General features: G+C 52.5%; 1 protein-coding gene across 1 annotated transcript in view; it reads left to right on the plus strand.

Moving 5' to 3' along the window:
• Positions 1-470: 470 nt before the first annotated feature.
• The window catches only part of IRS2 (insulin receptor substrate 2), a 30,908-nt gene continuing 5,223 nt past the window's right edge, over positions 471-26,155 (plus strand). Inside the window, exon 1 of the mRNA XM_031465654.2 lies at positions 471-4,986. Within this exon, the coding sequence (XP_031321514.2) occupies positions 990-4,986 (3,997 nt within the window). The 5' untranslated portion in view covers positions 471-989. The remainder of the gene's footprint in view (positions 4,987-26,155) is intronic.

Genomic DNA, 26,155 nt, shown 5'->3' on the forward strand with positions numbered 1-26,155 from the left:
CTGGCGGTCTCCGCCCTTGATCTCCGCCGGCCCCAGCCCCCTGCAGTGTTCCCTCCCCCGGTCCCCTCCCCAGCGGAAGCTCCGAGCCCAATTAATTGAGTCAAAGGCGGGAGGGCAGGGCCCTCCGCGCGGCGGCCGGCCCCCGCCCCTCCCGCGCGTCCCTTTTCCCGCCCTGGGTGGCATCTTCTCCGCCGGCATCCACAACGAGCCTCTGATTAATGAGGATCGGGCGGGCCCCCACCCCGCCTGGGCCCCGGCCTCCGCGGGAGGGGGAGGGGACGGCGGGAAACGCGGCCTGGGGAGAAAGGGGGGCGGGGCGGGGGCGCGCGGCCCGCCCCCCCCGCGCCCGGAGCCCATTGGCCGCGCGCGCCGTCCGTCGGGGGGCACGGCGCCAATGCGGGCGGCGGGGCGGGGCGGCCGCGCCGTGTGTGCCTGCGTAACGCCGAGTCACATGTTGTTTTGCTCTTCTTAGTTCAGTCACTCGGTGCGCGATGTGTTACTCACTGTGCGGCGGGGACCGCGACGAGCCCGGGTCGCCGTTGGCAGCAGCAGCAGCAGCAGCAGCCCCAGAGGCAGCGCGGACCCCGAGTACCCGGGCACACCCCGGCACCCCGGAACGCGGCGCGGCGGCGAGACCCGTGCGGCCGCGCGCGCCTTAGGCTCGGCCCCGCGGCTCGGGGACCCCGACTCTCGGCCCAGCCAGCGAGTCCCCAGGCGCCGCCCGAGAGCCCGGGAGGCAGCAGCCGCGGGCAGCCGGGCCAGGGGGCGGCCACCGCCTGCGCCGGGCATCCTCTGGGGCCCCGGAGCGGGGAGGGCGCTGCGCCACCGCGCGGTGCCGGCCCCCGCGGGCCTCCCCCAACCTTCCCCACCTCCTGGGCCCGAGGGACGCCGGCGAGCAGGGGGGGAGGGAGCCGCCCCCGCCCGCGCCCCCCTCCGCTACCCCCAGCCCTTCCAAGCCGGGCCGGGCGGCGCGGCCTGAAGCGCCCGCGATGGCGAGCCCGCCGCTCCACGGGCCCCCCGGGCCGGCGGGCGGCGACGGCCCCAACCTCAACAACAACAACAACAACAACAACCACAGCGTGCGCAAGTGCGGCTACCTGCGCAAGCAGAAGCACGGCCACAAGCGCTTCTTCGTGCTGCGCGGGCCCGGCGCGGGCGGCGACGAGGCGACGGCGACAGCGGGCGGGGGGCCGGCGCCGCAGCCGCCGCGGCTCGAGTACTACGAGAGCGAGAAGAAGTGGCGGAGCAAGGCGGGGGCCCCGAAGCGGGTCATCGCGCTCGACTGCTGCCTGAACATCCACAAGCGCGCCGACGCCAAGCACAAGTACCTGATCGCCCTCTACACCAAGGACGAGTACTTCGCCGTGGCGGCCGAGAACGAGCAGGAGCAGGAGGGCTGGTACCGCGCGCTCACCGACCTGGTCAGCGAGGGCCGCGCGAGCGCCGGCGACGCGCCCCCCGCCGCCGCCACCGCCGGGTCCTGCAGCGCCTCCCTGCCCGGCGCCCTGGGCGGCTCGGCCGGCGCCGCCGTGGCCGATGACAGCTACGGGCTGGTGGCGCCCGCCACGGCCGCCTACCGCGAGGTGTGGCAGGTGAACCTGAAGCCCAAGGGCCTGGGCCAGAGCAAGAACCTGACGGGCGTGTACCGCCTGTGCCTGTCGGCGCGCACCATCGGCTTCGTGAAGCTCAACTGCGAGCAGCCGTCGGTGACGCTGCAGCTCATGAACATCCGCCGCTGCGGCCACTCGGACAGCTTCTTCTTCATCGAGGTGGGCCGCTCTGCCGTCACGGGCCCCGGCGAGCTGTGGATGCAGGCCGACGACTCGGTGGTGGCGCAGAACATCCATGAGACGATCCTGGAGGCCATGAAGGCGCTCAAGGAGCTCTTCGAGTTCCGGCCGCGCAGCAAGAGCCAGTCGTCAGGCTCGTCGGCCACACATCCCATCAGCGTCCCCGGCGCGCGCCGCCACCATCACCTGGTCAACCTGCCCCCCAGCCAGACGGGCCTGGTGCGCCGCTCGCGCACCGACAGTCTGGCCGCCACCCCGCCGGCAGCCAAATGCAGCTCGTGTCGGGTGCGCACGGCCAGCGAGGGCGACGGCGGCGCGGCCGCCGGGACCGGGGCGGCGGGCGGCAGGCCGGTGTCGGTGGCGGGGAGCCCCCTGAGTCCGGGGCCGGTGCGCGCGCCCCTGAGCCGCTCGCACACCCTGAGCGGCGGCTGCGGCGGCCGCGCGAGCAAAGTGACGCTGGCGCCGGCAGGGGGCGCCCTGCATCACAGCCGCTCCATGTCCATGCCCGTGGCGCACTCGCCCCCAGCCGCGACCAGCCCAGGCAGCCTGTCGTCCAGCAGCGGGCACGGCTCGGGCTCCTACCCGCCGCCTCCAGGCCCGCACCCGCACCTGCAGCACCCCCTGCACCCCCAGCGACCTTCCAGCGGCAGCGCCTCGGCCTCGGGCTCCCCCAGCGACCCTGGCTTTATGTCCTTGGATGAGTATGGCTCTAGCCCCGGGGACCTGAGAGCCTTCTGCAGCCATAGGAGCAACACGCCCGAATCCATCGCCGAGACCCCCCCGGCCAGGGACGGCAGCGGGGGCGAGCTGTACGGATACATGACCATGGACCGGCCCCTAAGCCACTGTGGCCGTCCCTATCGCAGAGTCTCAGGGGACGGGGCCCAGGACTTGGACAGAGGGCTGAGGAAGAGGACTTACTCTCTGACCACACCTGCCCGGCAGCGGCCAGTGCCCCAGCCCTCCTCCGCCTCCCTGGATGAATACACCCTGATGCGGGCCACTTTCTCTGGCAGCTCGGGCCGTCTCTGCCCTTCCTGCCCTGCCTCCTCTCCCAAAGTGGCCTACCACCCCTACCCCGAAGACTACGGTGACATCGAGATCGGGTCCCACAGGAGCTCCAGCAGCAACCTGGGCACGGACGATGGCTACATGCCCATGACCCCTGGCGTGGCCCTCATGGGCGGTGGCAGCGGGAGCTGCAAGAGTGACGACTACATGCCCATGAGCCCCACTAGCGTGTCTGCCCCGAAGCAGATTCTGCAGCCACGCGCTGCCGCGACGGCCTTGCCCCCCTCGGGAGCTGGAGTGCCCACGCCCACCTCGGCGGTCAGCAGGGCCTTTCCAGGGAACGGGGGCAACTACAAGGCCAGCTCCCCGGCTGAGAGCTCTCCCGAGGACAGTGGGTACATGCGCATGTGGTGTGGCTCCAAGCTGTCCATGGAGAACGCCGACAGCAAGCTGCTTCCCAACGGGGACTACCTCAACATGTCCCCCAGCGACGCAGGCACCGCGGGAACCCCGCCGGACTTCTCTGCTGCCCTGCATGGCAGCGGGGAGATGCTGCGGGGCGTCCCCGGCTACTGCTACAGCTCCTTGCCTCGCTCCTACAAGGCTCCATACACCTGTACAGGGGACAACGACCAGTACGTGCTCATGAGCTCCCCCGTGGGGCGCATCCTGGAGGAAGAGAGGCTGGAGCCGCCAGCCAGCCCGGGGTCCACACAGTCGGCCAGCGCCTTCGCAGCTGGGGCAAGTGGCGGCGGCCACACCCAGCCGCCCCACCCAGCAGTGCCTTCGCCCGGGAGGCCGGGTGGCAGCGGCAGTGGCCGCCCAGAGGGCTTCCTGGGCCAGCGCTGCCGGGCCGTTCGACCCACGCGCCTGTCCCTGGAGGGGCTGCAGACCCTGCCCAGCATGCACGAGTACCCCCTGCCGCCCGAGCCCAAGAGCCCCGGCGAGTACATCAACATTGACTTCGGCGAGGCGGGCGCGCGCCTGTCACCGCCCGCCCCTCCGCTGCTGGCCTCGGCCGCCTCGTCGTCCTCGCTGCTGTCCGCAAGCAGCCCGGCCTCGTCACTGGGCTCGGGCACCCCAGGCACGAGCGGCGACAGCCGACAGCGCTCTCCGCTCTCCGACTACATGAACCTCGACTTCAGCTCGCCCAAGTCACCCCAGCCGGGCCCCCAGGGCGGGGACCCTGTGGGCTCCTTGGACGCACTCCTGTCCCCCGAGGCCTCCGCCTACCCGCCGCTGCCCCCGCGCCCGGCCGCCCCCTCCTCTGCCCTGCAGCCGCCACCCCCGCCTCCGCCTCCGCCGCCCGGGGAGCTATACCTTCTGCCTCCGGCCCCCACCTCCCAGGGCCCCAGCGCTGCCTCCTCCTCGTCCTCGGAGACGGGGGACAATGGTGACTACACCGAGATGGCCTTCGGCGTGGCTGCCACCCCGCCACAACCCATCGCGGCGCCCCCGAAGCCGGACGGTGGCCGCGTGAGCAGCCCCGTGGCCGGCTTGAAGAGGCTGAGTCTCATGGATCAGGTGTCGGGGGTCGAGGCCTTCCTGCAGGCCAGCCAGGCCCCAGACCCACACCGGGGTGCCAAGGTCATCCGCGCAGACCCGCAGGGGGGCCGCCGCCGCCACAGCTCTGAGACCTTCTCCTCGACCACCACTGTGACCCCCGTGTCCCCGTCCTTCGCCCACAACCCCAAGCGCCACAACTCGGCCTCCGTGGAAAACGTCTCTCTCAGGAAAAGCAGCGAAGGGGGCGGCAGCGGCGTCCTGGGTGGGGGCGAGGACCTCCCCACGTCCCCCCGCCAGCTGCAGCCACCACTCCCCCAGCAGGCTCGGCAATGGACTCCGGGTCAGCCCGGGGGCTTGGTCAGCTGCCCCGGGGGCAGCGGCTCTCCCATGCGCCGGGAGACCTCTGCGGGCTTCCAGAACGGCCTCAACTACATCGCCATCGACGTGAGGGACGAGCCAGAGCGGTCGCCGCCCCCGCAGCAGCATCCACACCCGCAAACCGGAGACAGGAGCGCCTGGGGCCGGGCCCGCGGCCTCGGGGGGCTCATCAGCACGGTGGGGGGCGGCGGCGCCGGCGCGGCGTGCGGGGGGCCGGGCCCCGCCGCCCTGCCCTCCGCCAGCACCTACGCGAGCATCGACTTCCTGTCGCATCACCTGAAAGAGGCCACGGTTGTGAAAGGTGAGGCCTGCGCGGCGGTGGGAGGGTGGGGGCGTCGGGGGTCAACTCCTCTTTCCTTGGGTTCCTTGACCCAGATGCCGGAGAGCGGGCGCAGGTTTCCTGTTTTGTTTTGCTTTTGGCCGCACGTCGGCCCTCTTTCCCCGGAGGCCTTGCCGAGAGCACTCGGCCGTCTTTGGGTTGCATGCGAGGCTTCCTGCCCCGGAGACTTTGCCTTGCTTTCTTTGGCCCAGCCCCTTTCTTCTTTCCCACAGCGTCAGCACCCGGTGGACCCCCTAGGTCGGCCGCCCCAGCAGGTGGCACGGGGGGCTTCTTGTTCTGAGAGGCGGGGAACGTGCTAGGAAGGCGCCTGAAGTTTCGCAGGCCCGGGCTCCAGCCCTCACCTTCCTCTTTGTTTTCCTGGAGCCGCGCCCGGTGATTCTTGCTCAGCCTCAAAGTTTATAAAAACAGGCCCCAAAGTTGTTTAGGAAGTGAACGTCCATTTTGGTCTCTGCCGCGGGGAACAGTTAACCGTTTAAAGTTTACACGTCAGCCGGGGGAGCTTTTTCGCCAGACTTTGTTCTCCTGAGGGGCTGACGTGGTCGCACTGCTTACACACAGCTTACACGCAATGGTCCTCAAACCTGCATGAGCCCGAGATTCTAATGCAGTAGGTCTGGGGTGTGGCCGAGGACGTGTGTTCTTAAGGGGCCCCCGGGTTGTGCCGGTGCTGCTGGTTGGGGACCATCCTGGGAGCACCTGCCCCAGTTAGATCCCCTGTGGAGGGCTGAGAAGTGACCTCTGGGGCTTCGTCATCCCGGGCGCAAGTCAAGTGTCCCATGGGCAGGGCCCAGACACCAGCATTTTTTGGTTGCCCAGGTGATGTGAATCTGTGCTTCAGAGAAGACGTTGGAAGAGGATGGCACCCATCTTTTCAGAACGGTTGGATGGGATGGTGCCCCGAGTATTGTTCTAAACGTTCTCATCAAATATCCATGAGGAGGTTGTGCTTTGCAGCTGGTGGTGCATCTGACTGTGTCAGACTCGGAATGATGAGGTGGAAGAGGGGGGCGGGGATGGGCATTCTGTTCAGGAGAGTTCTTTAATTTTGCAGCTGCTTCCCTGCAGGGTTGCGGGTAAGATAGAGGCTTCGTGGGAGCCACAAAGCCCGTGGTAGTGAGCACTCTTCTAAGTGGTGTCCAGTGCTGGCCCAAGGTCAGCAGTCTGCAAGGGTTAAAAGGTGATGATCGAGTCGGCTCTGGGGTTCACACACCTTTTGTTCCAAAAGTAAACAGACCTGACCAACGCTGTCTAAATCCAGCCTATGTTTCATGGTACCCACGGGATTTGAAGTTCTAGCTGTAGGGGGAATACCCTGTTATTCTAACAGAATAGGGGAGAAGCTTTTTGCCTTTTTATGAAAACCACAGAACAGAAGATGGAAAGTCGCAGAGGATTGTCAGGAATTTGGCGCTTCCGCATTTAATTAAGTCAATCAGAAGCTGTCAGGATGTGTTTCATGAATGGTGACTCTCAGCGGAAGGTCACTTTGCTGGAGTTACGCATTCCAGGTGCATCTGAAGAATGGCTCGTGTGTCTGGGAGTTGAAGGATGGTTAGCTGCTGTCCCAGGCGCAGGCCGGAGAAGCGCCCCAGCACAGTCGCAGCTGAGTGGGGGTGACAACACACAGGCGAGCGGATCTGCACCGCAGTGAACAGGAAAGTGCATTCTGCTGAAATCTGACTCTCATCAGAAAAACAGCCTGAGAACATAACACCTTGTACTGCTGCTGGTGGAGTAGGCAGTGAAAACCTGGGCTGGATTGAGGAGGGCCGTGGGAGTGGGTTCTCGCAGTGCCAGGAGGCATGAGCTAGCCCTTGGCCTACAGGCCTAAAAGAATTCGAGGCCTTTCTGATAAAGTAGGTATGTCCAGAAACGGGATTCGTGTACGATACAATTGCCCTTTTCAGATGAGGGAAAATTTTCAACCGCAAGAGATGAGTTGAGAGAGAGACCTGATTTGCCTTGTTTTGTTTCAGATTTTCCCACCAGGAGAAAATTCCTTTCAACCTATAGGATTCAGGATTCTGAAATCAAAACAGTGGTTTGTATGTTTCAGGGTGACTGAACAAAGCGGAGTGATGGCTTTTGATTGTTGTTTTTCCAAAGCTGTGTGGGCATTATGGCAAATACCCTCTGAGGAAGGAAAAAGACTATTTTTAAGCAAAATAGATAACTACAATGGATCCATTGTGCCAAAACCACATTAAAGAGAAAAAAAAGGACTGCACGCTAAATGGATTTCTAGTAAACTCATTTGAGCAGAGAGAACAGTAGACTAGGGGAGACGAGGATGTCATCTTAATTAATGTGGCAGCCAAATTGCGTTCTGCGGAGCCAGGAAGGGACCCTTGAGAAGCTCAGAAGGAACACTCACTGCTGTGTCACTCACGTATGCGCGTCGACGTTGGTTTGTGGTGCCCGTAAATAAAAAGTTCCCGGGAGAGAAGTGTCTTCCGGGAGCATGGTTAGTGGAAGCAAGACTTGCAAGGCATTTCTTTGAAGATGAAATGGGAAATGGGCTTCCTGGGTCATTGGGTGCCCTGCCCTGGCTCTCAGAAGTGGAATGTGTTTCCACATCCAGCTCCTTGGGTTCCGCATGGGAACCCTTCATTAGTTATGCTGAAGCAGAATCATTTGGGGTCATTTGGGTAGTGTTCGGTATTTGGATAAGCAGTGACCAGGAGGTAAGGTTCCAGCCATGTTTACAGCTGTTTTCGGCAGAATTGGCAATGGGGGTGGGATTTCAATGCTAGAGCCAATTAAAAAGTTAGTACCCCTTAGGTTTACATACAAATACGTGTGTGTGTCTGTATGCAGTCCAGAGCAGGTGAACATGTAACCCTAAATTATCCATCTCACTTAAGAGCAAGGAGAAGCTTCCTTGCCGTGCATTTTGTGAGTATGCGTGTGGAAAAATCTAACCTATCTGTTCAAGTGTCATTGTTTGGAAACTGGAACGATGCTTCTGAATTTACTGTGCTCTGAAAGTGTTTTTCTCTTTTTTCCATCATTTTAAATTGAAGTATGGTTGATGTACAGTGTTGGGTTAGTTTCTGGTGTACAGCATAGTGATTCAGTTATGCAAATATATATTCTCTTTCATGTCCTTTTTAATTATAGGTTATTATAAGATATTGAATATAGTTCCCTGTGCTCTACAGCAGGACCTTGTTGTTTATCTATTTTGTATATAGTGGTGTGTGTCTGCTAATGCCAAACTCCCGATTTCTTCCTCCGTCTCCCCTTCCCCCACTGGTGACCATAAGCTTGTAAAACTGCTTTTTAAAATGAACTTTATGAATCTGGTTGTTAGGATTACAGCGTGGTGTAGACCATAAACTGTGCTATTTCACTGTTCCTCTTTAGTAGGGTGTTTGTTCTAAAATTGGTTTATGTGTATGTACAAGGCAGATTAGATAAGAATTGCCCCGAAAGCATCTGTATTTAAATTTGTTTGATAAAAGGACTATTTAGTCACATCCCAGGGTGAAAGAATTATGGGATAAGAGAAATGTTTCAGAAGGAAGGACGCAATCACTGTTTATGTTTCAAAGCATCGCCTGTTGAAGTCTTAAAGCAGAGGACTTGCATATTTTTAGAGCTCCAGTGAGATGGCTTGACAAACCACACACGCTTTCTTTTTTCTGCCCTGCCTGCGTTTCCGCTTGGCTTGGCTGGCTCTTGTCATCAGGAGATAGGCGTGTGCGCTGTTCCTGCCCCTTCCCGGGAACCGACGACTAAGGTGCTAATGCAAACACACTGGCTTTCGTGAATGAAAGTCACGTGACTTGTTCTAGTTCCTTTATTGAAAGAGAAACGTTTACAAAAATAGTGCTTCGGGGAGGGAAGCATGCCGTGTGGGACACTAACCCAGGAATCAGGAAACCAGGTTCCTAGCTCCTGACCTTCCTGAGTGGTGTATGAGTAGAGGGAAGCCGTCCAGTCGCTCTCTCACTTTCTCTGTCTGTGGAATGGGCTAGTTGGCACCCGCTCCTCTGGGTCCCAGGGCCGCCGGGAGGCCCCGGAGATTGTCAGCATCCGGAGCGGTTAAGGTCTTCTAAAAAGGAAAATAAATCCAGGAATGCTGTTGATACTCATTGCCTTGAAACCACGAGTACATCCAGGAAAGACACTTCTGTAAATGGGTGTTCTTAGATTCAAAACCAAACCAAACCAAACAAAAAGCTCATAGCTGTCTGAAAACAGAGCTGGTACCTGCCTAAGAACTGCAGGCCTTTTCTGTTTGAGCACTGGTTCCACTCCCATCTCCAGGAGCCACTGTTCATCCTCCTCTTAATTTAACTGGAGATTTTTTCATGCATAACTATCAGCAGTAATGAAGTAGCATTTTCAATTACGTAGTAAAATAAGGATGAAGGAAAACAGCCTTCTAATCCTGAAACCGTATCAGGACTGCACTCTGACGACCTTCTGTGATTTGCTGTGTATTCAGAGACACTGCCAGGATGCGAATGGGTAAGCAGAGCGCAGGGTTTTTAGAGGGGCGGCGCTGGCCCTTGCTACGCGATGCCTTATAAGAAAAACAGCTTAAACTTTCAGCTGTTGAATCGTCCATTGTTCAGCCTGAGGCTTCACTCTTCGGGGTTGATTAGGGTGATCACTCCTGCCCTGTTTTGATTTGTCTGGTTGTCAAGCCGGGTCGGGAGAACCTCCAGGGTTTGATTTGCTCTTCCGCCACAGGCCCACTTTCCCCCAGAGAAGGAGTTTTACTAGATCATGAATGCTTGCTTTTTTTTTTCTGAATGATTAATATTAAAATGAATCTCTTTCTTTCTCTGAAAAGAACTTGCAAAAGTTTCGCTCCCAGCACGGGGATAATGGGTTTTCTGTTAAATTCCCACGAATGCATTTTCTGTGGAATCCGAGTTCTAAGAGCTGGGGAACTTTTGGTATCAGATTTGGCAGGTGGAAAGGTTCTTTGTGTTGTTTTTTTGAGGGGGGGCGGTTAGCACAGAACCAAGTGTTCCCATTTCACCTTAGAAACTTAAGGGAAAACGTACCTGAACTCTTTTATCTGCATTGCCAAGTCCCCGGAGACGGTGGGGGCACTCGGGGAAGGAAACCATGGTGCCCCGCCCCCACACCCAGTTCTTCAGTGCGGCCCCTGTAATAGGTGATCTCTGCAGACTTTCATCCACTACAGGTTAGAGGAGAATGAGTGTTCATAAGATGCTGGCATTTTCATCAACAACACATTTTCAGAACCTCCCAAATCAGCAGTGATAGACATGTCTTTTGCCAGGTGGTAGGTTTTGCGAGAACAGCGCCTTCCACGTTTAAACGGGGACATTCTTGCTGTGTCAGTTTTATTAATTTGCACGCGCTCTTCAAGATGGCGGTGGTTATTTTGAGTCATTCAAGGTCGATTATTGTGGACAGAGTTCAGGGGTAGGTTTTTTTCTGAAGAGAGCTGGGGAAGTCATCACTCAAGACCGAGGGAGTGCTGAGGTTAGTAATTGCTACTGATTATTCCACTTCTTCCTGCATGGTTGCAGAGACTTCAACTGCGTTAAAATGAAAGGCGCAGAGGAAAGTTTGAATAGAGAAAGTTGGAGCACGTGCTGGATACTGGCAAGTTGCTCTGTGGGTGCAAACAATACAGGACGCTCTGTGCTTGGTGGTCTCATTTAATTGACTTCGTTGTGTTAGAACTGTATCCATTGAATTCTGCTGAAATAGAATTAGGTTAAATCTTCGAGGCTGCACATTTACAAATGGTAGGATAGTCAAGTTAGCCGTTCTGATTTCTTCTTGATTGGACTAGAAAATATTAAATTTGCATGAAGTTACTTCTACCTGCCCTTTGTAAAGTTGATCAGGCAAAATGTGTCTTCAAACTTGGCCCAGTTTTCTCATGCCATACGTGATAGTTATGCCCAAAGATGAGATTTAGAAAATGCTCTTTGCTTATTGTGCTTTTACCGAAATTTGAAATATTTGATCAAATATTTTTATCTATAATATACCTTAGAGATGAATGATTGCATGCACAGCGTTTTATAAATACTGGGCTTTTTAGTGTCAATTTTAAAGAGTCCCAAATTTTCTAGAAATAATTATACTGTTTTGGGATGCTGTGCGTTTGTGGCGAGTACGTGTGTGTAGGACCATAATATCTCGCCCAGTCGTGGTCCGAGAGGCTGGATGTGGATTTTTTTTCGTGACTGAAGCTTCAACACTGAGTAGTTGTGTGTTCTCTAATCATGTTAATACTTTATGACCGTAAGTATAACTGTAGTTTTACCATTACTTTAATCTGCCCACATGGTATTGGTAGAAATACTTGAGTGAATTATGGTGTAGTGTTAAATTCCAATTTTTTCAATGTGACAAAATTAGAAATTATAGTAGAGTTCATCATATTAATGATTTTAATAGTTACCTTAAAATCTATATGTATATCTTAAGAATGACTTCTTTCATACAGAATCAGTGAGTAACCTTTAACATTTATGCATGCAACGTCATGCTTTATGCAAATTAAACGTAGTTACTTAAATCCATCCATCTTTGACCTCCAAATTACAAGTGTAAGCAACAGTCCCGAAACTTGGTGGACAATGAATGATTTTGAAAAAATTCTGCGGAAGTGGAGATGATGAAAATGGAACCATTACTCTGATCAATATTGAAAGATAATTGCATGTCCCTCCCCCCTTTCAATCAAAAGAAGTGGTTAAAATTCAAAAGGGGTTTTTCTTCACTTTACAGTGTTAAGATATTTTCATACATAGAATCTTACATAATACTCCAAAGACCCCATGATGTAGCCGGGGGCACCCAGATCCCCATTTTTGGAATAAGGAACCTGCAGCTTAGAGAATCCCAGCGACTTGGCCTGGAATCCCTAAGCCAGAAAGAGTGCTGGTGGGTGAACGACACAGAGAGGCTGTTTCAGCGCCTGACCCCCGGCCGGGGCTTTGCTGCAGTGAACTCCGTCATCCCCAGGGCCCCTGCGCTGTCTGCGCTGGGTGGTCTTAGACAGCAGTGACCTTGGGGTTTCACTGTAGACCGGTCTCAAGGCAACTTTCAGGTTAACAGTTTGGCTTTCATTTCATTTGGTGGTAGTTACTTAATTTCTCTCTTTTTTCGTCCCCACATTATTCATTCAGAGTGAAACGGGGACAGCTAAGCAGGAAGACTGGATGTTGAAGGAGAGTTCCCTGATTTTTTTTTAAATTCTTATTTTTTATTGAAGTGTAGTTGAGTTACAATGTTAGTTTTCATGTGTGCAGCAAAATGATTCAGTTGTATATATATATATATATATATATATATATATATATATATATATATATATTAGTTCAGATTCTTTTTAAAAACTCATTTCCATACTTGCCGGTTTGAAGAGCTTGGGATTCCGTATTGTCTTCCAGACTCTCTTTCCGTTGGTGAATTTTAGAGCTGAGTCACATGGTGGTTAGGTCACCTGTTCTGGGGGACCCGAGGCTCCCTTCCTGGACATCTACTGGCCTGCAGAGTGGAAACTTTTATTCCTCCAGCTGTCTTTGTCTCAGTAAATCAAACTGTATATTATACTTGATAAGATACCTCCCTGCCAGCACCAAGTACACGAAAACTCCTGCCACCCAGCGTGGGGGCCGTCGGGAGAGCAGATACAGGGTCGCTTTGAGTGAGAAGGGCTGGCAGGCGTCGGCGTGATGTAATTCATCTGGAGGTTGTGAGCATGGAGGCCCAGGGAGGGTGGGCATCCTTTCAAGGTCACTGATTTAATTAGCTGGTGGAGATGTTGGTAAATATTGTCAGAAAAGAAGAGGGTTGCTCTTGTCTCCATGGCCTTTGTGTGCCGATGAGTAACTTTCTCCCAGCACACGGCCTGTTCCAGCTAAACCACTTCTTATTCACAGAAGTGATATTGGCCTTTTTCTTGGGGAGCATTTCAGGAGACTGCCACCTGCAGGCGCTGCGAGGGATGCTGAGCAACAGAAAGGGGACACGGAGGCCCTCCAGTGAGGAAGCCCCTAGCACGTCAGAGAAATAGGCTGCCCGCCACTGTGTGGGCAGTGTTTACTGATGCTGCCCGAGAGTGAAGGTTTGGCAAGCGTTCAAGGTCGTGTGCTTACTTGTTTAAAAAAAGAAGAAAGAAAATTCTTGAGATAATTTAAATAGAAAGGCCTCCATGATCTGAGGAAATACAGGTCCTCATTCCGTGTAGGTGGTTCATCCTGGGCCACTGACCCAGCGTCTGTGGGTCTGTCTGTGTTTTCAGTCTCTGCTTAAGGGACCCTTCAGATGCGTTTATTCTGTAAACCACGTACTCCTCATGATTAATAAATCCATTTACTATTTGTGAAGAAATGAGTCATCCCCCTGTGTAATGATGAGTTTACTTGAAAACTAACCACTTGAGAATTTGCCTGAGGACCGAGAAGCAGCTGGTCGGTTGTTGCCAGGGGGTGGCCGTCCTGCAGGCGGTCATTTCACCTGTGCCCTTCCTGTTTTTTAATTAAAAAAAAAAAAATATATATATATATATATATATATATATATATATATTTAGCTTACTTTTTACATGTTGAGAAATTTTTTTCAGAAGGGTCCGCCTCCTTAAGATGTGAGCCTACCCCTCCCCGGCCCCCCTGGAAAGGCACAGAGGAAGAGGTGAGCCACCACAACGATCCCTGAGCTATCCAGGTTCGAGAAAATGCAGCCAAGAATCTGTGGCCTCGTGTTCTGGGGAGTGACTCGGGGTTGTGTTTACAGGAGCTGTCAGTCTCTCCAGCATCCGAGGAGAGAGGACTTCCTTCCCGGCCGGTGACAGCCCCAGGGCCACGCGCCCGCTGTTCCGAGCCACGCGCACCAGTAACGCGCCCGGCGCTGCTGTCCACCGGCGGCGCGGGATGAACAGAACGCGAGTGCTCTTCCTCCTCCCAGGAATTAAGGCAGCGCCGGAACTGCCCCTCGGGTTAAGAGGAAAGCAGAGTTCAGAGCCCCCCGTCTTCCAGCACTGGCTCTGTGGGCACTCGCCCCGTCGGGAGGGGAGTGAGGGGGCTTCTGTGCTGGGCAGGGGCTCTTCCTGAAGAAGCCCAGCAGCCTTGCCCCGGACGAGGTCTGCACCGTGAAAACATCCTTTCCTCCGGGGACCGGGGGCCCGAGCGCTGGCTGCAGTACCCAGTGCTGGCGGTGGGGAGCCACCGAAAACAGAGCCCGAGGTTGATGACCAGCTGCTGCCCCTGGATCCCCAGGTCTGCCGTGGAAGCCACCCTCTCCCATCTCGGGAGTGACGCGCCTCTGCCCGGCCAGGCCTCCCGTCCCTCCGCCAGGACTCCCCGAGCCCGCGGTTGGTGGATGGATGGATGGATGGATGCATGGGTGGATGGGGAATTGTGAGGTGAGGGAGAAGTCTGGCAAACAGACCAGGATGTTCTTGCTAAATTTAAAAGCTATGCACATAGTACTTGAGGAACTCCAGGCAATAAGCAGGGTTAAGCGGGGCATGGATTAGAGGGTGCTACGAAGCTGGATTTTGTTTGCTGGAGATCGGAGGTGGAGGTTCCAGGACCCTGGTCCGCCGTGGTCACCAGGAGGCTCCAGAGCTGCTCAGACAACAGGAGTTCCTAGAAAGGGGGACTCCAGGGGTCAGTGTCTTACACCACAGCCTGGATGCATTTTTTTTTAAATTGAAGTTTAATATAATTGATTTACAATAGTAAGTACTCCCAGACATAGGAAACAAAATTATGGTTACCAAAGGGGAAAAGAGGGGAGGGATAAATTAGGAGTTTGGGATTTGTGGATACAGAATAGATAAACGACAAGGTCCTACTATACAGCACAGGGAAATAGCTCTGATAGCTTGTAATAACCTATAATGAAAATGAATATATATGTATGTATTATGTATAACTGAATCATTATGCTGTATTTTTTAAAAGATAAATTGCTAATGTGATTCGTGGTGGTGGTAGGCTTCTGTCTTATTCTTATATGATGTAGGCATTTTTAGAATTGTTTTCCAGCATAAAAGTGACCTAAAAATAACACTTCTCATACGCAAATGAAGCCAGAAACCCATAAGCTCCTCATAAGCTCTTCTGGTTACATTTATCAAATAAGTTTGGTGAAGCTACTCTCATTACTTCACCAAGCAGACTTCTAATAAATGTGTAGTTCAGTTGAAAATATTTAGCAAAATATGTTAGTTGTAAAACTGCAAAATCTGTATTTCTTCTTCCTTTAGGATATTATAAAACCAAGAGTGTCCATTTATTTCAGTCAGTTTCAGAAGACTCTGAGTAAACAAAATACTTTACGCTTTAAAGGAACGGTGGTGTTGGAAACATTAGATACGAAACATGGACAAACTCCGATCAATAAGAACATTAATGACTTTTTCAACATTCTTTAGATTTTATTTATTTTGAAAAAGTTTTAAAATAGACACTTTCTTTTGAAGTTGAAAGTTTATGTAGCTTCCAAATGTGATGTCATTTTGGTCCTTAGGGTTGTGCCAGAATTATCAAGATGCTGTAGAACCAACTAATCTCAATCCCGTTTGCTTCTCACTGTCGTTTGCAGTCTAACTTGTCGGTAGTACTGGTTGTTCGTAGTCCTGGTGCCAAATGAAATAACCACTGCGGTAAAATACCCACGTTTCCCTGGCGCGGAGCATTCAAATTCTAGGATAACTCGGGGTGACAGGCACGCATCTTCCTGACTGGAGTCGGTGCCATTGAGCTGGAATGTTCAGAATCCACTGGGGCTTCAGCCGTTTCTAAAACTGGAGCGTGGCTGACGTTTCCGGCCAGTTGATTGCGAGGTCAGTGTGTCCCAGCACAGGAGTAGGTGGGAGGCTCAGGATCCCGAAACAGCCCCTGTCCCCGGGGGCCACGCCCACCAGCTGTTTCCCAGGCAACCAGTCCTCAGCAGGTGCCCACTCTGGACAGAAGACAGAAGACAGAAGACGGGCTGTCCCCACCTGGGCTGCGGTGCCCCTGCTGGAAGGTTCTGGTGGGACCCCTCAGACGTCTCATGCCCCCCACCTGTGCCGGGGGTGCGTCTGATGGGGTGGAATTTCCATGGCAGTTTCCTTCTCTGGGAAACCCTAGGTTTGATTTTGCTGGGCCCCGGCTCCTGATGGCAGCCTTTCTGAGGTCTTGGCGGCCTCGCGCCGTAACTCTCAGCCTTTCTTTGTGTGCCCCGTCTTTGCTGTCAGCCCTCGTATTCAGGAACTTCACAGTGCTAGGTTACGGGCCCCCCTTCCCTGCTCCCCCTCAACTCTCGCTTACAAGGAGGCATCCCCTCTAGTCTGTGTGATCGGAATCTTTCTGTGAGTGCATCCCTGCTTTCATCACCTTTCCCTCCGCAATCGCCGCTGCACACATGTGGAAACTCACACTTGAGATGTGTTCAGTGCAGCCACCCTCCCACCCCCGTGCCTGTCCGTGAAAAGAGAACATTCGGATTCTAGTTAATACTTTTCTCATCAGGGTCCACAGGCATTTAACACGTCACACGTCTGTATATTTTAGGTTCAAAACTGCTTAGCTTGTAGCTGTCCTAGTAATGTCCACGTAGGGTTCTGTTTTCTCAAGACACGTTTGCAACCATGTGCAGGCACCACTGAGTCCTTTTTAAAAGTGTATTTTTTTAATGTTTTTTTTTCCCAAAAAAGCAAACAAACAAATGATAGGAACTTCCCATAAGGGCTTCTTGGGAGGATGGAAAGGTGGGCTGTGGTGCAGGAGGGGCAGCAGCAGAGAAGGTTCAGTCTCCCCTCAGATTTCAGATTTAACCAAATCATTACATTTTCGGTTTTTTTTTCATTACAGAGATGCCAATTGTTACATGTTGCATACTTTAAAACTATTTCACCCATTTTAAAAATATTAAGGTACAGTCTAGAAAGAAAGAGATTTGGCTTTCAAACTTAAAAAAAACCAAACCCAAAACAAAGATACTGAATCTTAAGGCCTGCCTTTGAAATCTGGGAAATAAGCATAATGCTGACATGTGTTCAGAACATGTAGCGTCGCAGGTGCTCCAGGAAATGAAGATAAAGCAGGGGAGGGGGGAAGGCGGCAGCCTGGAGGTGGAGAGGAAGCAAGTCCTGCAGATACTTGGTAGAGGGGTGGTCCAGATGAGCAAAGGGAATGACTAGCCGTGCAAAGGCCCTGGGGCAGAAGACTGCTGGTGGGGAGGAGACCCATGTAGCTGACAAAGGGAGCAGGCGACGATAGTGGATAATGTGAAGGACTAACAACTGACCATGAAGTGTGGAGCCCAATCAACCACCTTAAACACTCTGTTCATGTTTAACAGCCTAGGAGGAAAATGTTTCTTTGGAACAGTACATAAAGTGTCTTAACACTTTTCATATGATTTTGCTGTAGCGTCTTTTTTTTACTTGGTGAGGTAGATGTCCATTCTTGACTTTCTTTCTCAAAAATAGAGTGTCAAAGGTGAAGAGACCTAAGTTTTCCAGGGGAAGGAAGGGTCTGAGAGGTCACTGCGGTGCAGAAGGCAGTGGGAAGTTTTCAGAGGATGAACAGTGGAATCCGAGCACAAGCATTTAGTCGTCGAATGACACACTCAGCCACACAGACATATTTGGAAGCGCCTTGTAAAACATGTTTAAGTGATGTTTCATCTTCAGAACCTCCTTGGGGGGAAGGTTCCTGCTCTTACCTTTTTGCTTTTAATTGAAGTTTAGTTGATTTACAACGTTGTGTTAGTTTCTGGTGTACAGCGTTGTGACTCAGTCATATACACACACACACACACACACACTCTTTTTCATATTCTTTTCCATTATAGGCTATTACAAGCTACTGACTAGTTCCTTGTGCTGCACAGTAGGACCTCGTTGTTTATCTGTCTTATCCTTATTTTTAAAGGAACAGCCCGAGGGCGAGGGGATCTAGCTGTGGGCACCCCACCCCTCCGAATGCCTCGCAGGGTCTCTGCTGGGCTGTAGGGAGCGTTGCCCTGGCCCCTTTGTTGATACCTGGTTCTGTGTCTTCCGGGTACCACCATGCCTTCCTTTAAAAAACTGGGTCAGCTACTCCCTACTCCCCACCCCCAGGGCATCCGCACAGCGGGCTTTCCTGTAAGGAGCACTACATTCAGGCTCTGCAACAAACTGATTTCTTTCTTCAGCTGATTTGGAAACAAAATGATAGATTAATCAGCATTCCATGCATCCCGGGGAGACTGCGCCTAACAGGAAAGCTCTGACGGGGCGTCTGGTGCTCAGGGTGAAGGACGTCAAGAAAAACTAGTAGTCAGAGACCCTCTCCTCCTCTTAGCCTGTCTGTGGGGAAAGCACACTTGGTAAATGGACTTGTGTGTGGTTAGTTGTAGCTTGTGTCATTTTAAGGACCTGACATAGGTTTAAGTCTCTGTTTAGAATGTTGACTTAGTTTTACTTAATTTTTCTGAAAGACGTGAAAAAGCATGCACGTGTGAAGCGTCTTGCAGAAGCGCATCCTTCCTTGTGACTCACTCAGCTGCGTTAGTGGTTACTCCTTCCCGTAGGGCTTGCTGCTGCCTCTTCCAGGCCGGAAGCATGACACGTCAGTGATCGCTGTCAAGTGCGTTATTGTAGGAAACACGGGTCTCTTGAGTTCTCTGGTTCATGAAGGAATTTGTGGGAACTTGGTGTGTCAGGAACCAGGGCAGGGCGCGGTGAGTGGCAGCGGGCTGCGTGTCGGGAAGGTCTGTGACCAGCACCCAGGGCTTGGCGAGGACGCACGCCGCAGGGGACTGCACCCCTGCCCCGTGTCCGCCACACTCGCCCTCCTGGCAGATTGCCAGCATGGATTCGTAAATAACTTGATTCACGCATACTCTTATATGGGTGCCAAGTGTGTAAAGGATGAGCCCGTGGGCTGTTTCTCTTGGTTTCTCATTGTTTAGGTCCCTTTGGCTTCAAAGTGCCCCATTCCTGTTCAGTTCAACAAGTAGAAATTGTAAAATGGCCCTTTGCTGTCCAAAGAGAATGGAAAGTATGTTACTTTATATGAATTCATACATACAGGGTGTCGCAAACTCATGCAGCTGCTAAATGTGAAAGGGCGGAAGTGGTCTCCCGGGACGGGCCACGTGGGTCCGTGCGGTGCTCTCCTGGGAGGGCGTGGGCCGTGTCTGTGGGGCGCAGGGCACGGTCGTTGTCTGTGAAGGGTCCGTCTGCTCCGCCTGGAGTTTGTCTCGACTTCTAAAGAGGTGATTAGGAAGTCACCTCTTACTTAAACCCATTCTTTTCTAAACATTTTGTATCAGTTCTTAATTTTTTTAGTTGAATTATAGTCACTTTACAACGTTGTGTCCATTTCTGGTGGTCGGCATGAGGTTTCAGTCACACATACACACATATTCATTTTCATACTCTTTTTCACGATAGGCTGTTACAAGATGTTGAATAGGGTTCCCTGTGCTGCGCAGTAGGACCTTGCTGTCTGTCTGTTTTATGTGTAGTAGTTTTTGTGTCTGCAAATCTCGAACTCCCAGTTTATCCCTTTGTACTCTCTGTCCCCCCGGTGACCAGAAGTTTGTTTTCTATGTCCCTGAGTCTGTTTCTGTTTTGTAAAGAAGTTCATTTGTCTTTTTTTTTTTAATTCCACATATGAGCGATCTCATATGGTATTTTTCTTTCTCTTTCTGGCTCACTTCACTTAGAATGATGACCTCCAAGTCCATCCATGTTGCTGCAAATGGCACTATTTTAGTCTTTTCTATGGCCAAGTAGTATTCCATTTTAAATAAATACTGTATCTCCTTTATCCAGTCATCTGTCAGGGGACACTTAGGTGCTTCCACGTCTGGGCTGTTGTAAATAGTGCTGCTGTGAACATTGGGGTGCAGGTGTCTTTTCAAATTAGAGTTCCCTTTGGATGTGTGCCCAGGAGTAGGATCGCTGGATCATGTGGTAAGTCCATTTGTAGTTTTTTAAAGAATCCCCATACTGTTTTCCACAGTGGATGCATAAATCCATTCTTAAATGTCTTCAGGAAGCCCTGCCCAGCTTTTGGTGCCCGGGAATGTGTTGAGGCCAGTTAGCACTCACAATCCAACCTTCTTTTACCGCAAGGAATGTTGTCTTCATGCTGAGTTCATCATTTCCCCCTTTTTCAAGCCTGCTGCGGTTTGAGAAGCTCTCGTTAGGTGGCTGCACTTGGCCTCTTCCTCGCCGGGGAAGAGGGAGGGGTGAGGTGGGGTGATGATCAAGGATGTCCCAGCAGTGCCCCGTGTCACCGTCTGGACAGGGCTGGGTGCCCTCCATCACCGGGCATGAAGGCCTCCCACCAGGAGGCAGCAGCAGGTGCCCCCTCCCAGCCCTGCGTGCGACAGCTGGCTGTCCTGGGCCCCCCAGGAGGCGATGGGGGCCATGGTTGCCAACCTTCCAGCTCCTGCGCCTCTCCCGAGGGGCCTTTGAAAATCCCAGATCCAGGGCCTCTCCCAGCCGATGAGCGTGTAAGAATGTCTAGGTTAGGTTCTGCCAAGGCTGAGACTCAAGTTTTGAATGACACAGAGACGTTGCGGCATCTGGGCTGAGGGGGCGCACGGTAGCTTAACCTGGCCGGCGGGGGCGCTGTCTGCACTTCCCCGGGGAGGTGCGGCCATCAGCCACCTCTATCTTACTTCATATTATTTTGTAGTAAGTAAACTTTATAAAGACGGTTCTGTAACTTAGCATCTTCCACTTTTCATCGTTACTGAAATTTTTATCAAGCCTAGGTCGTCTGGCTGTAAATCGCCCTCATTGGCAATGGAGGAATTTAAATGCTGATGTGCGCTTCGGGGCAGCGCTGTGCGTGAACCCGCGGGAACGGAGGCTCTGTGCCCGGGGCCCAGCTAGCTGGCAGCATCCTGCCCCGGGGAGCCCCAGGCCCCACGCGCGGGGCGTGGGGGAAGTGCCCAGCCGCGCTAGAGAGCTGTTAACGCTCAATGGCCCAGAGTCACCCCCGACCAAAGGGAAAAACCAGTTCTGCTCCTGTTCTGCTCCTGTCCAGTGAAAGCAAGTTTGCTGTTTTTCCGGGAGCTGTTTGCCCTTGTGTCTGTGCGTCCATGGCTGTTTACTTGCTGCTGGAAGATGAGTTGTGGGTGGTGTCGTTCACGGGTGTCATTCTGAGCCCGTGGCCGCCGACGTGCCCGGGGAGCCCGGCTGCAGCCACACAGACCAGCGGCGGGGGTGGGAGGCCCAGGCGTCCCCGGCCGCCCCCTCAGGTCTGCCTTGCTCACAGCAGAACGAGCGGTTACGCGTATCTGTCACTGGAGGTGCGCGGAGCAGGGATGCGGCCCCGAGGTGCCAGTCAGCAGCAGCGTGCGCTTCTCCATACACGAAGAAACGATGTGTTTGCACTACCTATTCAGACGGGTGCTACATACACCCCTTTTGGTAGTTTCCCCGTGGCCCAGGAGGAATCCACGGCAGGAGAATAAGGTCCCCACTTTCTGAAGCGGGAATAGGCTTGTGGGCTCTGGCCGAGACCCGACTCCGGCAGGGACAGTGGCTGTCACACCCACGTGGCAGAGAGTTGGCTTGGGGGAAGGCAGGTGGTTTTCAGGCGTCTGGACGGCTTGCCTGGGGTCCTTCCTGAGGACCCAGGCCGTGCCCCTGAGACGCCCGCTGTGGGCGGGGGGTCTGCCTGCTCCGGGACAGAACTCGGCTCTCAGCTCGACTCCGCTGCCAGATCCTGCATCCAGAGGCCAGGTGCCCGCGCGGACGAGGTGTTTCCTTCCCCCAAGAAAGGGAGCCAGCATCCTGCATCAGGGAGATGTCGTGGTGGGGGGGTAGGAACAGGTTCCCCTTTTTCATTTAGTTCTTGCTTTTTTTCCTTTATTTTTTTCCTGTGATGACAGGCAAGCATGTCACAACACTGACTGTTATTTATTTTAATGGAGGTGTTGGGGATGGAACGCAGGACCTCGTGCACGCTAAGCGCTCGCCCCACCACACGCACTTCTGCTACATCTCCAAATTACTGCATTAGCATTAAATGTGGAAACCAGAGAATAGCTCAGGGTCCTGAAGGTACGCCTTTTTAGCTACACTCGTAAGTACGGTTCCCAGTCAGTGACATCATAGAGGGGCTTTGAATTGCATTTGGCATAATTTCAGACTTCCGGGAAATGCTTATTTCAATTTCAATAATAAAAACAAAAAGGCATCAAATTACTAAACAAAAAGAACCCAGGAGCACTCTTAACTATTTAATTGAAGAAAAGAATTGTTTACTTTAAATAATACAGAACAACAGGATATTTGGGAACGGATATATTTTGAATAAATTGTTGTTCTCCGTTTTCTTCGCTTTATAGGAAAACAATATTTAGTTTTGAGAACTTCCTACGTACACAATATAAACGTTTTTATAATGTACAGAAATGCATATTTTTTACACCAGTATAAAAATCATAAATATAATAATGTGTTAAATCTGAGGAAATAATCACAACCTTCATAGACTATTTGTGATTTTAATGCAAGTTTTACATCAAGTGGCCACAATATTCTTACTGTTTCGAAGGGCAGAAACACAGTGCTTACAGTTACGTGCTCAGATGGCCCCAGGAAGAGAAGGGGTTTGGACTTTTTTTTGAATTGCAGGACTTCCCTTCTGTTAAGGTTGGAAGAGTAACACTGGAGGATATACTTAGTAGTAATCAGGTTTATTCAGCAGTTTTGTGTCATACATGAAACACCGAACAGAAGAGTGAGGAAAACTAACTCCAAAAGCGTGTGGCGGCTTCGTAGCTGGCGTTGTGACTTGCCTCCTCGTTCTCAGTAGGGTCTACAGTGGGACGGCGCGCTTGTAAGCAGACGAGGCGTCCTGAAGGCAGTAAGCTTGCTGGGAACGTTCCAGGCGGCATCCGTTAGTCTCAGGTGTAACATGCACATGGAAGTTTATGTTATCATTTTCAGACTTACCCCTCCCTCTCCTCACTGTCTTCCTCAAGTCCTGGGTGGCACAGCCTCTGCCACCGCCCCTCACCTCTGTTGTTCCTCTGAGATGCAGCCATGTCCAGAGGAGTGAACGTGGCCGTGTGCCAGGAAACCTTTATTTGCAGAAGCAGATTTGGCCATGCTTCGCTGACCTCCCTCTTAGAGTGCCCCTCTCGTGTGAGGTAAGAAGGGTTTTCTTTTCTCTGGAGCCTCAGACCGCCCTAAAGTTTTGTGCGCCTTTAGAAGAGTTGATTCCACTTTACTTCCTGGAAGAAATGGCATAAACCGCGTGGGTTCTTATTTCAGTTTAACTCAACGAGTCTTCAGGAAGGACCTCGCAGGCACCTGCAGATGCTGGGTCTGATGTGGCCCAGCCCCGGACAGCAGGGGAGACGGACGCATGAAGCCAGCATCCATAGTCTGCAGGTTTGATGTCTTGGGGTAGTTTATGAATGGCTGATGGTACCATGTCAGGGTCGGAACTTCAGGGCCCAAGTGGAAGTTAGACCTCCTCTCACTGCTCCCCCAGGCCCTCCAGTCTTTTGTTTGCTGAAACAGACAGAGAGGGCCTCCAGTGCAGCCGAGAGGAAAGTTCTGGGAGAAGTTAAGGACCGTCCTTGCCTGCTGACCGGCTCTGAGGCACCGGTGCTGCTTCACCTGCTTTTTACCCAGAAAAGGTCTGACCTCTTAAACATTAAGAGAAGGCTCCACCAGCAGATTCGGGGCACTTTTGATCCTGGCCGTTACCGTCACAGGTGCTGGGGGAAACCCTCGCCACAGAAGGTGGCGTATCGGATGCACACGTCAGGCTTTTTAGTAACAAGTGGAAAAGAGACAAAGACTTAAGTGTTACGGCATGAAATCGGTGCGCCCTGTGCAGCTGGAGTTAACGCAGGCTGCTGCGAGTGGAACTTTGGTGACACGGAGGGAATCTGAGGTCTGGTAGCTGACAGTCTGGGACCCTTGACTGCCATAGTCTTTGGTGGTTAAAACAAGGTCTTACGTGAAGGATTAATCAAGAGCTAACGAAGGAGAGATGCCTTTTATTAACCCAGCGTCAGAGGAAAACTTGGCCGTCTCATCCTGTTTCATGTTGTGTCATTAACATCAAGTTGCAACGTGCTGTTAGGGAATTTCTTTAATCACACGCATTCGGGATGAGACGAGCTTAACCATCAGTGGAAACGATGAGCTCGTTTGCAGGAAGGCTCTAGACCTGCACAAGCAGCCGCGGCCACAGCGCTCGCCGCGCCCTCTTGTCCTGGGGGTCTGCTCTTCCACGCTTTCCTTTTAAGGTTTTTTTTTTTTGTTTTGTTTTTTCCTATTTTAAAAGAAGGCTTCAAGTGACCGTTTTTCTTAGAATCCCTGGCTAGTTTGTTATCACACCCAGCCTTACTTTTTTTTTTTTTTTGGTACATTCTGAGAGTGTTTTTTGCTTTTAGTAAAGTTGGGAGATACTGAATTATCAGGTTTACTTTTCTAGGAATTTCTCGTGTAACTGAAAAGTTTATTTTCTCCTCTAATTCTATGTTTAACAAAAAGTCTAAATGGACTTGAAGGGCGTGTTTGGGCTCACAGAGGGTTTATTTCTTTTTTTCATCAGAGTTGCTACTAGAAATGCAATTTTTAATGTTAAGAACTATATTATTGCATTTTGTCATGCGAGTCGGTGTCTGCACTGCTCCTCATGCAGATATGCCTGAAAATATGAAGTCTTTGTACCTACTGTGTGGGTTTGGATTCTGTTTGGTGCAGCATTGCTCACCAAAGGCCTGGGAGGCCCCGTTCCCTTCCGCTGTGCCGCGCCCCAGTCCCACGTGAGCCCACACGAGACTCGGTCTGCATCCAAACCCAGATTCTCATGAGAAATCATAAAAAAGTCATGAGTCAGAACGCACATCCAGAATGCTGCTCGAGTCTGTTTACCAGAGTACATTTACCTGATTTATTTCTAAAATCTTCTGGATCCATTGCTCACTGTGTTTTCCACTAACGTGTTTGAAATCCTGGAGGCCAGCTCAGCAGTGGTGTGACATGTCTGTGTTCTGACGTCAGTGCCGCCTGTGGCACTGCAGCTTTCCCATTTGTCTTCAGGACAATTTTAGTGGTTTTTTAGTGGTTGGTTTGTTTTTTCTTTGTTTGTTTGTTTCTTTCTTTCTTTCTTTTTTGTAAAATAGAGCAAATTGGAGGAGGGACCTTTTGCCGGCAACACTCGTGCTCGTTTGCATTCTGATTCCTCCTTTAAATAGGAAGGAAAGGGGTGAAATTAATGCTGGTCCCCAGGGGGTTATGATCCCTGGCCCAAGGGACTGTATCCACATATGAACGTCATTTGTCAATGAGAGCGTGAAAAGAAAAGGTGGGGAGCGGCCAGGCTGCGTGACGTGTCACATGGAACAACTTCGGTCCTTTTACTGATAGTGCTTTCCTTTTTAATCAGTGACTGTATGGATAGGCGTCTCTGTGCCTGGCCATCCTTACACGGCAGCGTCTAAGCTGCGGAATGTTAGTGTGCAGTTATATGGCATTCGAGGTGTATCGGTGAGTTTGCTTTCAGAGGCGTCCCTCCAGGAGCAGGATCAGACCCGGCGTGCAGTTCCGCAGCCACAAGAGCAGCGCACGGTTCTGGCCGCATCTCTTCTCTGCGTTGCCGCGGCGCCTCCTCAGTTCAGAGAGTGTCTCCCATCTAACTGGTGTTCACTGGACAGATCGCAAAATGAATGATTTGTTCTTTGTCTCTAGTAGAATTAACCTAGATAATGAAATAAATAAAAATTTGCTGGAAATCTCTCCATTCAGAAGCGTAAGTATTTCCAGGTGAAGGTACCAGGCTAGAATGTTAGGCTTTTTGCCCCCTAGTTGGCGGAACCATTTTCAGGGGGAGGGATGGTTTAACTTACTTTGAAAGTAAATAAAGAAAAGGCAAACGTGTGCTCCCATTCCTAGCTCCTAGCTCCTGCCTTCATCCCCTTATCCTGGGACACGGGTGCGGGATGCAGGATGCAGAATGCAGGGAGAGGAGTGAGGTGTGGTTCCCAGGTGGCCAGCCCCGCTTTGCTGCCGGGATGCCTGCCTGACCGCGGGGAGCCTGCTTGCTCGGGGCAGGCGAGCCCTGTAGCCTGGGCATCTTCCCGAGCGGCTCCCCTGCGCCTTTCCTGCAGCTGGTCCCCTCCTGGCGGTCCTCGCTCAGGGATCTTGCCGAGG

The sequence above is a fragment of the Camelus dromedarius genome, chromosome 13 (genome assembly GCF_036321535.1).
Source record: "Camelus dromedarius isolate mCamDro1 chromosome 13, mCamDro1.pat, whole genome shotgun sequence".
NCBI lineage: Eukaryota > Metazoa > Chordata > Mammalia > Artiodactyla > Camelidae > Camelus > Camelus dromedarius.